The sequence below is a fragment of the Podarcis cretensis genome (assembly GCF_951804945.1).
Source record: "Podarcis cretensis genome assembly, chromosome: 9".
NCBI lineage: Eukaryota > Metazoa > Chordata > Lepidosauria > Squamata > Lacertidae > Podarcis > Podarcis cretensis.
In genome coordinates, this window is record NC_137178.1 from 75324057 (window position 1) to 75339449 (window position 15393).

General features: G+C 49.5%; 1 protein-coding gene across 6 annotated transcripts in view; it reads right to left on the reverse strand.

Moving 5' to 3' along the window:
- CSK (C-terminal Src kinase) overlaps positions 1 to 15393 on the reverse strand; it is a 68528-nt gene that overhangs the window by 15302 nt on the left and 37833 nt on the right. For all 6 annotated transcript variants that reach the window (XM_079991654.1, XM_079991655.1, XM_079991651.1 and 3 more), the window contains exons 2-5: positions 9535 to 9612; positions 7184 to 7297; positions 5275 to 5387; positions 2829 to 3048 (exon numbers count right to left, since the gene is read on the reverse strand). In XM_079991654.1, coding sequence (XP_079847780.1) covers positions 2829 to 3048; positions 5275 to 5387; positions 7184 to 7297; positions 9535 to 9549 — 462 coding nt within the window. In that variant the 5' untranslated portion in view covers positions 9550 to 9612. The remainder of the gene's footprint in view (positions 1 to 2828; positions 3049 to 5274; positions 5388 to 7183; positions 7298 to 9534; positions 9613 to 15393) is intronic.

The window sequence follows — 15393 nt, forward strand, 5'->3', positions numbered from 1 at the left end:
ATTCCTTGTTCCGACAGGCTTTTGGGAACTGACTGTTTCTCTGGAAAAGGCTGGTGCGGTGATGTTTTTATTATAGTTATCTGAATGTTTTAATACATCATATGATAGAGTGTTTTAATTCTATTGTTTTTTTAATGATTGGTGCCCCTGTTTTTAGCTGATTCTATTTTGTCTGTAAACTGCCTTGAGTACATGCCTGGGAAAACAGTGGGATATTAATAATAATAATAATAATAATAATAATAATAATAATAGGGAAAAGATGTAGGCGCTGGGCTCTCCTCCAGGTCCTCAAGGGCTGGGAGTTTTGAGGCTTGGCAGAATCCCTTTGAGACGGGGCAGCAGCTCAGCAGAGGAGCATTGCTTTGTGTGCAGAGGGAGACGGGAGTTACTCTCCTCCAGCATTTCCATGGAGAAAGACGCCTTCTTGGTCTTTTTATTTATTAACATTTATACACCGCTTGATTGTAAAACAAAACAAAACACTCAAAGAGTTTTGCGAAACGATTAAAAAAATAAAATCGGGGGGGGGTGTTAAATGTACAAAGGGTTAAAATACGAAAACAGATTAAAATTCACACCAGCATTTCTAAGCATCTGAATGGGCTCATCGAAACAAGAATGTTTTCAGCAGGAGCCAAAAAGAGTCCTGGGAAGGCGCCCGCTTGATCTCAAGAGGCAGGGAGTTCCAGAGTCTGGGTCCTGCCACACAAAACAACTGACTGGCAGAGCAGGCATCACACGGCCTTGAGCATCTTTTGTTTTTGTTTTTAGAGTGCTGATTCTACATTACTGTAGTTTTATTATTGAAAGTTGATGTTACTCATGCTTACAGTTACCCTATCTGTGGGCCCTGATAATAAAAATAATTAAGTCTATTATATTTGAGAGAGGCTGAATGGAATATATACATATATACAGTGGTACCTTGGTTTACGAATCTGTTCAGGAAGTCCGTTCTTAAACCAAAACCGTTCTTAAACCGAGGCGTGCTTTCCCTAATGAGGCCTCGCGCTGCCAGTGCCCTTCCACCGTTCGGATTTCGTTCTGAGACCGAGGTAAAGTTCTCAAACCAAGACACTATTTCCGGTTTTGCGGACTTTGTAAATCATATCATTCTTAAACCAGCCTGTTCTTAAACCGAGGTACCACTGTATATCCCAGCCAGATGGGTGTGGTAATAATAATAATAATAATAATAATAATAATAATAATAATAATATTCAAAGGTCTGTTGCACATCTAGCCTGGTTGCAGTGGCGGCATCCCCCCACAAGGGGGCAGTAGGAGGTCAACAGTGGCCCACCGCCCTACATTCTGTGGGTTCTGCAGTATTATTACCCCAGGAGAGCAGCTTGTGGGGGTGTCCTCCTCTGTCATGTGAGAGGGAAGAGGTGTTTCACATGGGTTCACCTCCTATTTGGAAGGAGGGCCCTTGACTCCTCTGCTTCTTCCTCCCATCCCAGTAAGCACACACAAACACACACCCTGGCTGGGCCCCACACCTGCTCTGCAAGTAGGGCACTTTCAGAATTGCTCAGAGCATCTTCCTGCCTCTGCAAGAAACAGGAAACCCTCCACAAGTCTGAGCTTTGCAGGCTGTGACCGCTGAGCAACCCTAGGTGGAGGGCAGGGGCCCCTGCTGATCTGGCAACGCATCTAGCAACAGCCCAGCTCCCTCGTGCTGGCACAAAGGGTGGCAGCTCAGGGGCACAGCACTCCTGATTTTATTATTATTATTATTTGATTTTATTGATACCATTCGTTAACACACCATACAGAAAAAGAAAAAAAATTCCATCACCGCCAAAGCAAAAAAAGAGAGAATTAATACATCAACTAATAACCTTCAAAACATAAAACAAAAGAGGTCTTTTTCTATCGACCAGACTTCCCGTCTATTCCTTATGACAGATTCTGTATGATTTGTTCACTGCCCCTGCATAACTACGGTAGTAAAGGTAAAGGGACCCCTGACCATTAGTTCCAGTCGTGGCCGACTCTGGGGTTGCGGCGCTCATCTCGCTTTATTGGCCAAGGGAGCCGGCGTACAGCTTCTGGGTCATGTGGCCAGCAGGACTAAGCAGCTTCTGGCAAACCAGAGCAGCGCACGGAAATGCCGTTTACCTTCCCACCACAGTGCACTTTGACGTCCTTGCATAATGGCTGAATAAACGATCATAATGGCAGCAACCCCCTCTGGCCCACAGGCCAGACTCCGCCCACCTTTGGACCACGAGGCCGCTCAGAGGCAGGGCTGAAGCACACAAGTGGCAGGGCAGAACTGGCTCCACTGGTGCGTTTGCTGCCTGAACCTCGCTGCTGCCCCGTCCCCGGGAAAGCAATTCTGCAGCTCTGCCCGACTTGGCCCTGCTACTGAATCATAGAATCATAGAGTTGGAAGAGACCACAAGGGCCATCGAGTCCAACCCCCTGCCAAGTAGGAAACCCCATCAGAGCACTCCTGACATATGGTTGTCAAGCCTCTGCTTAAAGACCTCCAAAGAAGGAGACTCCATCACACTCCTTGGCAGCAAATTCCACTGTCAAACAGCTCTTACTGTCATAGTTCTTCCTAATGTTTAGGTGGAATCTTCTTTCTTGTAGTTTGGATCCATTGCTCCGTGTCCGCTTCTCTGGAGCAGCAGAAAACAACCTTTCTCCCTCCTCTATGTGACATCCTTTTATATATTTGAACATGGCTATCATATCACCCCTTAACCTCCTCTTCTCCAGGCTAAACATGCCCAGCTCCCTTCGCCGTTCCTCATAAGGAATCGTTTCCAGGCCTTTGACCATTTTGGTTGCCCCCCTTGCTGAAGCCTCACCTCCACCAGCTGCATGAGGTTCTCAAAGTAGACTTCCTCGTCGATGCTGAGCTTGCTGGAGGAGTAGATGATCCGGTAGTGCTCCACCTTCCCCTCGCAGCTGACGCAGAGCGTGTAGTCCCCGGGGTAGTTGGTGCTCTCGCGCACCAGGAAGAGGCCCGTCTCCGGAGGGTAGAGGAGCCTCTCCGCCTGCTCCCGCGTGATCTTCCCATGGAACCAGCTGGGGGTGGGAAAGAGAGATGGAGAGAGAGGGAAGGAAGAAAGAGTGACCACGGCAGTCTCCACGAAACCCATGTAGTAGTAATTCATTCTTTGCACCTGGCCCATCTGGCTGGGTTTCTCCAGCCATTCTGGGCGGCTTCCAACAAAGATTAAAATGTCACACATTAAAAACATCCCTGAACAGGGCTGCCTTCAGATGACTTCTAAATGTTAGGTAGTTGTTTATCTCTTTGACATCTGGTGGGAGGGTGTTCCACAGGGTGGGCGTCACTACCGATAAGGCCCTCTGCCTGGTTCCCTGTAGCTTTGCTTCTCGCAATGAGGGAACCGCCAGAAGGCCCTCAGAGCTGGACCTCGTAACCACAGGGCCCATAGCACTGTAGGTCTGGAAGAGACCCAAAGGGCCACTCAGTCTAACCCCACCCCCTGCCCGACAACACAGGAATCATGGCTAGCCATTTTTCTAACATTTCCATGGGGCAGCCTAGAGATTTAAAGCCGGTTGATTTACCTGTACAACCAGGCCAGGTTTATGTTTGTTTATATTTACTATTTCTTTATTGCATTAATATCCCTGCTTCTCCAAGGAGCTCAAGCGGTGCGCATGGTTCTTCTCCCTGCTGGAATCCCCACAACAACCCTGTGATGTAGGTCAGGCTGAGAGGCAGCGACTGGGCCAAGCTTGCCCAGGTGAGCTTCATGGCTGGGCGGGGGAATTCGAACCCTTGTCTCTCCCACGTCCTAGTCCTACACTCTAACCACTAGCTCTCAGGGCTCAAAGTTCCCACCTCTGTGCTAGCACCATTAGGAAGATGCAATGCCTTCTGGTCTGTAATGCCCACACTGAAGGAAGGAAGGTTGCATCATACAGCCTCCAACAACTAGGAATTGATCCCCAAGCTAATACATTGTCATATCTGCAACTACATCTGTATCTGTATAGTTCTATTTATTGGCCTGCTGATTCTGCACATGTGCAGAGTGCCTTCACAGAGAAAGAAGCAGGTCTGTTGTGTGCCAGCACCCCTGGGAGTCTTCCTGTTGTTTGTCACGGATCAGGTCTTGCGCGTCATAAGAACATGCAAAGCACCTGCTGGATCAGGCCATTAGATCACCTAGCCCTGCATCCTGTTCTCACAGAAGCCACCCAGAAGCAGGACCCGAGTGCGAAAGCATTCTCCAAATGTTGTTCCCCATTATCTGGTATTCAGGGATAGACTCTCCCTGGACATGGAGGCTCTGCTATCACAAGAGGCCTCCATAAGAAGAGCCCTACTGGATCAGGCCAAAGGCCCACCATCCAGCATCTTGTTCTCACAGCGGCCACACAGATGCCCCAAGGGGAAGCCCACAGGCAGGCCTCTCTGAAGAATACGCTGTTCTGCTAATCAACATCCTGGAAAATGGCAGCCTTTCCCTTATTGCGGAATATACTGATCTGTGGACGACCTCGAGGGTGTCCATGGCCTGCACAACTCAACCCTAAGAGCTGCACCCCCCACGCCATGGCACTTCTCCTGCAAGCACAGACCGCTAGTCATCTAGCGCAGGATTTCCTGCACTGACTGGCAGCGACTCTGCAGAGTTTCAGGCAGGATTCTCCGCCAGCCCCACCTAGAGAGGCTGCTGAGGATCGAACCTGAGCTATGGGGAGCATGGGCGAAAGAGGCAGGAAGTGTGGGGGTGCTTACTGAGGGGAGCTAAGGGCCAGCGCGGCGTCACAGACTGAGACAGAGAACTATACTAGTATATCTGCATTGAGATGCCCACTCAAGTCATGCTGCCCTCTGGGTGGGCTTCTTCTTGGCACAGCCTAACTTGCAAAGCAGCTGTGAGGATTATAGGGAAGGGAGAGGAATCTGCATGTACTGAATGGGTGCTGTCTGGCACACCTTTCCCCAAAGGCCCTTGTGTTCATCTAGGCCAGGCCTCTCCAACCGGGCGCCCTCCAGCTCCCGTGATGCCTGTCTACTGGCCACACTGGCTGGAGCTGGTGGGAATTGGAGTCCCAATTGAGGCCAGATGCCCCAATCTAGAACCCCTCCCCAAATATCCTGGTGCTCTCAAGATGTTGCTAGATTATAACTCCCATGACGCTGATGGGACTGATGGGAGCTGGGAGTCCACAACACCTGGAGGGCACCAGGTTGGGAAAGGCTGATCCAGCCACCTGCCCATGCGCAAAGCTCAGCTCAGCAGGCGTCTCCCATCTGCCCGGACTCACGGCATCAGGCTGAGCTTGGTTCCGGCTTTCACCCCTTCCCGCTTCTGCACGTAGTTGGCTGGGATGATCCCCTCGCGGCCCACTTTGTTCTTCGCTTTGTACCAGTTGGGATCCTGGCAAGAGAAAGCAATTGTGAGCGTAGAATCGTGGAGTTGGCAGGGACCACCAAAGGTCATCTAGACCAACCCCCTGAAAAGCAGCAATCACAGCAATCCTAGCGACTTTCCAACACCCCCAAAGGTGGACTCCTCCATCGTCTCCTCAGATGGATGCATGCAATGAATTCATCCAGCGCTTTTTTCCTGGAAATAAAGGTGCTGGTACTGTGTATCCTTGAGTACCCCCGGAAAAAGGCACTGAATATATATATATATGCTGTTGTTCATTTAAAAGAAGACGGTGACTTATACATAATACAATTAAAACCATATAAAAATCTATGACCAGAAATCAGTGCTGTTTTTGTGGAACCCCCTTTTGTGCTGCACTTGTGGAAAATGCACAGTATATAAACATACAGAATCTCTTTCCTCCATCGTGGGCTATATAACGGATGATTTACAGCCTCGGCTTTTGCCCCGATGGGGTTCATGTCCCGTTCTGTTGTCCTCTCGAAATTCACAGCCACCCGGCAGCTCGACACTCTGCCAATGTTTAGCCTCTTCTCACAAATACAGTGGCTCAGTCTGCAACTCCTCTCCCTGGGACTTGACCAAGTGGCTTACTCTTGAAGAACTTTAAATAACGCTCACATCAATTAAAACATATTGCTTTCCCTGTCCCTTTTCAGGTCGCTAGGGAGGGAAGGAAGATCACAGCCACAGAAGGAAATGCCTGGATCTTGCGGATAGTACCACATTAGCATCATGAGAAGAGCTCTCTTGGAGCCAAACAAATACCTGCATCTCGTGACAGGGTCCAACCAGACACACATGAGAAGCCCACAAGCAAGATATGAGGGCAGCAACGCTCTCCCCACCTGCGATTCCCCGGCCACTGGCACTCAGAGACATATTGCCTCCGACACTGGAAGCAATTTGTAGTGCCCATGAGCAGGGAGGGGCGATATCAGTTTTTCAGCAACGGGATGTATCACCAGCCAAACACCGTGATATAGCTATACATTGCAAAGTTGAAAAGCGAAGGGAGGAACAAGCTATATTGGCCATGGAGCCTTGTGGCTCGTTCCGCCCTCGGTTTGAGGACCAGAGCACAGTGAGTCAGGAGCAGCAGCAGTTTCACCTGCGATATACTGCCAGGTAAAGGCTCCATCGTGCTCTGGCCCTCAAACCAGTCCTGGGTGGATGTATTGATGCATCGCCCAAGCCAAATGCTGCATTCGGTCAAAGACTTTCCATTTGGGCTCTCCTCTGCCCCATCCTTAGAAGGGGCCCACAAGCTGGACCCGAGAGCAGGGGTAGGCAACCTAAGGCCCGTGGGCCACAAACGTCCCACAGGCGTTGTTTACCGGCCCACAAGCTGCCCCCAAACCAAGCTGCCCACTCAGTGAGTCCCCGCGCACTGTGCTAAACCGGCGCGGCGCAGTGCAGCGCAGCGCAGGGACTCGTTTCCGCAGACGCCGGAAATCACATCTGCACAGGCGCAGATGCCAGAAATCACGTCTGAGCAGACACCGACGCCGGAAATCGCAGGCGCGGGCGCTTATGTGCAAGCGCGATCCAGCCCACGGAGGGATCTCTGCTGGACTGAACTGGCCCAGGCGAGGTAAACCTTGCCGACCCCTGCCCTAGAGCAACAGCCCCACTTGTGATTCCCAGCAACCCATTTTCAGAGGTCTACTGCCTCCAATAAAGGAACCAGTCAGCTTTGCTGATGGGCGAGAAAAATGAGCCCCCCCCCACGCCCCCAACTTCTGATTTCTCCCTGGTACCCGAGACGGGTGGGTTACCTTGGTGACAGAGATAATGGTGAGGACATCCCCTTTGCTGAACGGGAGGTCCTGATCCGCCGTGCCATGGAAGTTGTACTTAGCAATACATTCCGTACCAGATGGCCAGACGGCCTGTGGGAGAGAAGAAGGACATAGCTGACTCAACGGGGTCTTGGCACTTCACAGAACCACAGAATCACAGAGCTGGAAGGAGGGACCCTGAGGGCCATCTAGTCCAACCCCCTGCAGTGCAGGAATATCAACTAAAGCATGCCAGAGAAGTCTAACTATCGATCCCTCTTCACAGGGATTTCTGGGAATTGTAGCTCTGAGAAAGGGAAGAGGGGTCTTGGCACCCGTGCCAAGCTACAGGTCCCATAATTCTTTGAATGCTTTCGACTGCTTAAAGTGCTATCATGGTGGTTTAAATGCATGCTGTGAATGTGGCCTTTGTGATTATGTACAATTGTTTCCAAGAAACAAATCTGATTGACAGACAGACACTGGTCATCTAATTCTCTTTTGGAGGACTGAGGGGGGAAACTAAGAGACCAGGGAAGAGGAGAACTTCAGAGCACAGCTATCGCCTGGTAAAATAAATCCGAGTCTATTAAAATCAAATGTTTTGATTGTCTTTTTTTCTGAAACATAGATGCAAAAGGATTGAAAAGATAGTTCTGAATGAAAAACATGCTTGCTTTTTTTTTTTTAAAGGGGAAAAAATACCAGGTTGGAGATCCAGGGCCCCCCTAGATACTGTCAGACTACAACTCCCTGCACCTCTGACTGCTGGGCTTTGGACCAACTGAAATGTGTCCTTGAACTGTGGCAACGACCCCATCTCATCCACCCAAAGCAGCAGCATACCAGCCTCTGGAAGGCACCTCTTTCCACCTATCCAGCTAATTAAACGTTGCAGCCCAGATTCACATTAGGGATGGCATAAAGGGCCGGGGAGTTACACCTTTGGGCTCTTGCACACGCCGCGTTCAAGAAGCCACACGCCCAGCTCTCAAAAACGATGCATCTGCAAAAGCTGAAGACTTCTGTAGATTCAGGATGTTGTGCAAAATTCAGAACCTCTCAACCAGAGAAGGGGGAGGGGAGGAAGAGCGCAAGTGCTCCCACCTTTGCACAGCACTGAAACCAAGAGGTGCGCACACCCCGCCCCGGTTCTCTAGCGGAGCAGACCAGCGTCTGGGTGCTTCCCAAAATCGTGCTTATTACAAATGCACCCAATGGTTTGATTCCTTACCTAAGAGGGGTGCTAGCAAATCTCACAGCATTTGCCCTGCTGAGCGCCTGGGAAGCTCTACTAAGAAATTGTTATTTGAGATCAAGGAAACCACACAGATCCGCAGGGCTTGAAAACTTTTTTTTTAAAATGAGCTTTCTGGGTGGGAAGGGGAGATCGCTTGCTGGTGTACTGTGACACCCCAGTAATTATTCCAGGAATGGATCACAAGCCCACCCACTTTTGTACTTTGAAATCTTGCCCCGGTCCCCCACTATTCACTTGTCCCAATACAGTCCCCATGTAAAAGATGGGGGGGACGACGACTCTTAACCACCAGGAAGCTGCCTTGTTTCGTCAGAGCATTGGTACAACTGGTCCAGTGCTGTTGACTCTGACCGGCAGCAGCTGCCCAGAGTCTCAAGCAGAGAACATCTCCCCATCCCTTGTGACCTGACCCCTTAACCAGAGATGCTGCTTTGGGTGGGGCCCCAGACCTTGTGCGCCCATCTCCTCCTCAGTGTCATTTTTAAACACACAGCCAAAGCTACTGCAATTCTGAGCAGACTCATTGAAATTAATGAATGTGGCCACCTTCAGTTCATTCATGTCAATGGGCCTGCTCTGAGTAGGACTAGCATTCGCTATAACTCATTGTAACTTGTTCTGGGAGACTTCTAACAGCAATAGTTGTAATAAGAGGTTAGGCTGGCCTCAACTAGAGCCAGGGCCTTTTCGGCCGCAGCTCCAACCTGGTGGAACGCTCTGTCACAAGAGACCAGGGCCCTGCGGGACTTGACATCTTTCCGCAGGGCCTGCAAAACAGAGCTGTTCCACCAGGCCTTTGGTCAGGGCGCAGCCTGACCCCCCTCCTCTGGCAATCTGCATAGAATTTTGCTTATTGGTTGCCATAAATTTGATTTTAATTAATTTCTATAATGAAATGTTTTTAGAATCGTTGAATTATTTTGATTGTTGTTAGCCGCCCTGAGCCCAGCTTTGCCTGGGGAGGGCGGGATATAAATAAAATTTATTATTATTATTATTATTATTATTATTATTATTATTAACAGAACAACTTCTCCTAAAACCGACGAGTCTATGATTCTATATGGAGAGCCTTTTCCCGCCTTACCTGCATTCCTGACATTTTCTCAGAGGGTTCTGGGGATTGGATCTCACAAGAAGGACACGTCACTTGGTACCATGAGACCTGGGCAAGAAAGAAGAAACCTGAAGTCACGCTCCACTTCCTGTGAGCAGAGAGCATTCATGCGCACAGACATGCACCACCACCCTTCTCTCAGAAAGGAGAATGAGAGGGGAGAGACCCATGGAAGCTGGGAAACCAGGACAGCTCTCTCCCCCTCCAGCATCATTCTCTCATTCATATCATCTTTCTCTCTCCACATAATACTAAAAACATTGTGACATCAAAACAGCAGTGGTTTGAAACAATGCAGAACATCACACATAAAAAAGCAGCACTCAACACAAAACAAGTTTTCAGGGTTCATTTTAAAGCCAGTAAAGTAAAATTCCTATGTACCTCCCTAGGAAAGCAAATTCCACAGGTATGGAGCCACCATCAAAAGGGCCCTGTCTCCTGTGCCTGCCAGTGTGATGGATCTCGACAGGGCAGGTTCAGGTGGGTTTAAAGTCCTTCAAATAACCTGGTTCCCAAAAGTCTAGGGCTTTAAAAAGTCCTTACCAGCACTTGAAATTGGGTATGGCAACTTATCGTTTGTGGTTGTGACATAGAAGTCTTCTGGCAGTCTGTGTGTGTCAGACACCCGGACTTTAAATCCCTCCTCAAGCAAAATCAAGCCACACCCCTCACGAGAACTAAGAAGAGCCGCCTGGATTCGGCCAGTGGCCCATCTAGTCTCACAGCGGCCGGCCAGGTGCCCCAAAGGGTAGAAGTCTGGATCCAAGCACAAGAGCCACTTTCCCATCTTGCGCTTTCCAGCAACTGGAATTCAGGAGCATTGCAGTGGAGGAACTGCGTCGCCATCGTGGCAAGGAGTCAAGTCACAGACTTCATTCTCCCCTTGAATATTTCTCAATCATTGAAAACAATTGATGCTACATGAGCAATGAAGCTCTGTAACATTGAAACTAGAAATATCACAACACATCATATCATTTATTACCTGTGCTTTACCCAGGGCAGGTTACACCATTAAAAACAATTAAAAGCAACTTTAAAACTACCGTATTTTTCGCCCTATAGGACGCACTTTTTCCCCTCCAAAAATGAAGGGGAAATGTGTGTGCGTCCTATGGGGAGAATGCAGGCTTTCGCTGAAGCCTGGAGAGCGAGAGGCGTTGGTGCGCACCGACACCTCTCGCTCTCCAGGCTCCAGGAAGCTATCCGCAAGCCTTGGTGCCCGGGGGAACTCCCCCAAGGTGCGCAAGGCTTGCGGGCGGCAGCCGGCAGCGCGGAACACGGGGCGCCCTTTGGAGGACGCCCCGTGCTTCGCGCAGGTGTCTGCAGCCTGCCGCCCGGCGGGCGGGGCGCCCTGAAGCAGAGCGCCCCGCGCGCCGGACAAACATCCGCAGCGTGGGGAGCCCTGCAGGAGTTCCCCACAGGGCTCCCCACGCTGTGGACACCAGCCTGCCACCTGGCGCGCGTGGCGCCCTGAAGCAGAGCGCCCCGCGCACCAGACAGACATCGACCAGCCACACAAGCTCGGGGGACAGCGGGGAGGCGCAGCGCCGCCATCCCACTGTTCCCCGACCTGGTTATGGGGGGGGAAATAAAGGGAATTTTTTTTCCCTTTATTTCCCCCCCCCCCAAAAAAAAGTAGGTGCGTCCTATGGGACGGAGCGTCCTATGGGACGAAAAATACGGTAAATAGCTCAGAACACATATAAATATAACACACTTTTCATTGCTACAGAACACATATAAATATAACACACTTTTCCCAGCTGAATAGCCAGCCCTGCACCCAAGTAAGATGAAGCTACAGGCTCTCTGCAGTGGGAAAGGTTTTACCTGCCCCTTGAACCCCAGGAGAGGCTCATGGGGACAGATCAGTGCAAGCGGCTGCCCCATTCTGGCTCTTTCCTTCAGCCATTCTTCACACCCCACAGAGCAGACCCCCACAGGGTAGACCCAAGACCTGCCACTTACTTAAGAGAGAAAGACAAAACTCCAAATCTTTCATGGTGTCTCCCTCCCTGTCTCTGAGACTGGTGTCCCTTGACATACGGTTAGTTCTACAGCGCCCAGAGAGGTTTGGCAGGTGACCATCTTCAGAAAATGCTGAGGATCCATTAGAACACCACTGATCGTGAGGGGGAAGCTTGTCAAGAATAGTGAGTGAGAGGAGAGTGCTGTTGTGGGGGGGCATCTCTAAGGAGGTGTGAATTATCAGTCTGCAAAAAGGGGCGAGGACCCACAAACCCATCTTTTGCTCCAAAAGCAAGGGAGCCAAGAAGCTCTGGACCTTCAAAGGCAGCTGAGCTCTAACTCCTCTCAACCTCAGCCAGCACAGCCAATGGCCAGGGGGGACGGGAAACGAATTCATCCGCCCCTGGAGGGCTACAGAGTGCCCACCTCTGCTTTGAAGTGTGAGGCTGGGTTTGCACAAATGGTCCACATACCTTGAGAGCCACCTTTCCTTTTCTTCTTGCCAAAGAACCTTCAGAAATGTCCCTGAACTTGAAATCCAGCCTACGATGCAGTCAAGTGAAAGTGCAGAAAAAACCACAAGTGCCCAGCACAGTCTTCTAGGAGAAATGTCACCTAGAAGTGTGAAATAAATTGAATTGCTCTCCCATTCTGTATCCTAACCGAAAGTCACAGAATCCCCAAATATTCTGGAAGCTGCAGCTGCCCAGCTTTATGTAATTTTGTTATCCAAGTTGCTCACAGCACTTGAAATGATACAAGCTGATGGGCTTTTAAAAAATTTATGCATTGCTCCATCATCACTTTCACTCTCTGAGCATTTGCCCCTTTCAGTTGTCTAAAGGGGGGGAGGAGCTGAAACCCCCGCAGAGTTGCTGCAGAAGAGCGTCCCCCCCCCCATCCACTAGCCTTGCTGGCTGGGGCTGGCAGGAGTTTGAGTCAGCCACATTTGGGTTAAAAAACAACAACAAAAACATAAACCCTTTACTCAACAGCCTTCCTTTCTTCGAAGTTTTAATTTTTTTGCCTCCCACACAAAATTGAAGTAATTTCCACCTTCCAGCTGAAATCATCAAAAGAGTTTCAAGTGAAAGATTTGGAATAGCTCTATTCTTTTCTAAAAGGTGTGTCGTCCTCTTTCCTTCGAGAGGATGTGCTCCATGCTTGTAAAGCACCACGACCGCAGCATGCTATTAAAAACACAGGAAAACATACCCTGTCTGACGGCAAAAAAGGGCTGTTTATGCCCCAGTCACTCTAAGCTGCTTCCAACATAGTATAAAAGCACAACTGTACATCAAGCATTGAAAACTTCCCGATACCTTGAAGGAGACAGCTCAAATATGAAGTCCATAACATTTGTCAAAATAAAAATGTGCTCATCATATTTATTAGTAAAATTCAGAACCTGGTGGGCTTCCACTGCAAAGTACCATATTTTTCGCCCTATAGGGCGCACCTAGTGTTTTTTTTGGGGGGGGAATAAAGAAAAAAAATTATTTCCCCCCCCCCCCAGGCGCGGGGCTAGGGCGGGGGAAACCCAAGCTTCACCCGACCCCAGTCCCCAGAACAGGCTGCTATCCGCAAGCCTGGGAAGCCCAGCGGGAAGTTGCGCCGGGCTCCCAAGGCTTGCGGAGAGCTGCCTAAAGCCTGGAGAGCGAGAGGGGTCAGTGCGCACCAACCCCTCTCGCTCTCCAGGCTTCAGCGAAAGCCTGCATTCGCCCCACAGGAAACATACACATTTCCCCTTTATTTTAGGAGGGGGGAAAGTGCGTCCTATAGGGCGAAAAATACGATATTTCCCCAGCTGATGAGAACCCTCACTGCGCACCTGCAGCAGGAGCTCCTACAAATCCTTCGCACATTCCTCGCAGGTGAGCATTTTCAGGGACAAACCCTTTGCTTTAAGATGCAATTGCAAATAATGATCACAAGTTCCCTCAGCTCTGACCATTGGCCATGCTGGCTGCAGCTGATGGGACCTAGAATCCAAAACAGTCCGAATAAGATGCTCACGGCGCTCACAAACACTTTATCATTTTCCTCTGAGCCCTGTATCTTTCCTGCACTGCGTTTTGCCTAAGCCTGAGGTGCTTACTCAGTTAACCAGTTAGATTTTAAATCAACTAAAACGGTAGCCCCTTTCATTTGCCACCCCCCAAAAGGTGACAAGTCACCGAATCACAGAACTGTAGAGTTGAAAGAGACCGCAAGAGTTGGCAGATGCAGCTGATGGACTATATGCAACTGGCCGAGATGACTGGTAGAATCCGAGACCTGGGAGAGGAGAGGGTTGAGGAGGACTGGAGGAAATTCAAGATTTATTTACAAAAATATTGTAATTTGGTTGAATGTTAAGAAGGATGCTAGATCATAAATAACTGCCCACCACTGAATTAGATCTGATTTTGACGATAAGTGAGATTAAGGAAAATATAAATTCTTTGGAGAATTGTTAGATTTCATTTAAATGAGCGGAGATAAGATTGTAAACAAGTGGGTAATTTGCTCAGAAAATTTTTATTTTTTTTGTAACGATGTAAGTGGGAGCGGGAGATGTGAGGGAGTCCAAAGAAGTGACGAAATTATGCTACGATATAAGTAATGTTGTTTATTATTTATGCATTTGTTTTCAAAAAACTTTAATAAATATGTAATAATAATAAAAAAGAGACCGCAAGAGTCATCTCATCTTGGCTGTGAGTCCTTGAAGACCTGCTCCCTGCCTTGCAGGCCCTTCGTGGTTTGATAAAGTTATGGTGCTCAACCCTGGCCACCCCCTCTTTTGTCCTGCCAGATCTAGAAGCCAGCTTGCCTTTCCTCTCCTGCTCTACAGCTGCATGTGAGAAATCTCTCCCCCCTCCCTGGGCCACACACCTGTTTGTTGCAGCGCCTGCTATATTTAGGATTGCGCTGTTCCACTCTCCAAGGGAGGCCCCCCTCAAGACCAGCAGCTGTTATTCATAGCAGCCAGTGCTCCAATGCATCTGCTTTGGCAGCTGTGTGGCGGCACACTTGCCCAAGGTCTGGAGATGATGCCCAGAGGCAGGCTGGCAAAGATGCCTGCAAGGAAGGAGCAGAAGCCCTCGGTAGGACAAGGCAGACCGCAAGACATCCAGAGGGAGCTTCTCAGCAGCTGAACTACATCAGCAGCTAGGACTCTGGGGCAACCACTGTGTGGACCAGGATGCCTTTCTGTTTGCCACCTGCCAGACTGGGCTTCACAGGTATGCACAGGCAGAGGATTAAGAAGGACCTCATGGACCATCAAGTCACACTGCCTGCCAGCAGGAAGAAGCCTAAACTGCTATTAACCTTATTTTTAGGCTGGTTTCTATAGACCTGGCCAGTGGCATGCTAATGTAAAGCAACTGCTGGATCCGGCCAGTGGCCCATTCAGTCCAGTCCAGCATCCTGTTCTCACAGTGGGCAACCAGAAGCATCTATTGGAAGGCCGCATGCAGGGCCTGAGAGCAACAGCACTCTGTCCCTTTGTGATACCCAGCAGCTCATATCCAGAAGCATTTACTGCCTCCGACAGTGGAGGTGGAACATAACCATCAAGGTTAGCAGTCACCGAAAGCCACAAACTCCACTCAACTGTTCCGTCTATTGCTGATGTCCAGGTTGCACGTGCTCAGCAGGAAATCCTCACTTAAGATCTATACGTACAAGTGGTACCTGCAACAAAATGTTGTCGTGTGGGGTGCTCCTGTTTGAGATGCAAGCAGACCACACCCTTTCCCTGAATATCCCCCCTTTTCCATACTTTCCTGCCCTTCACTACCCCAAAAAACCATCTGGCACCATTCTATGCTAGCGAGAAAATTCATTGGGCTGCTTTATCTTTTTTTT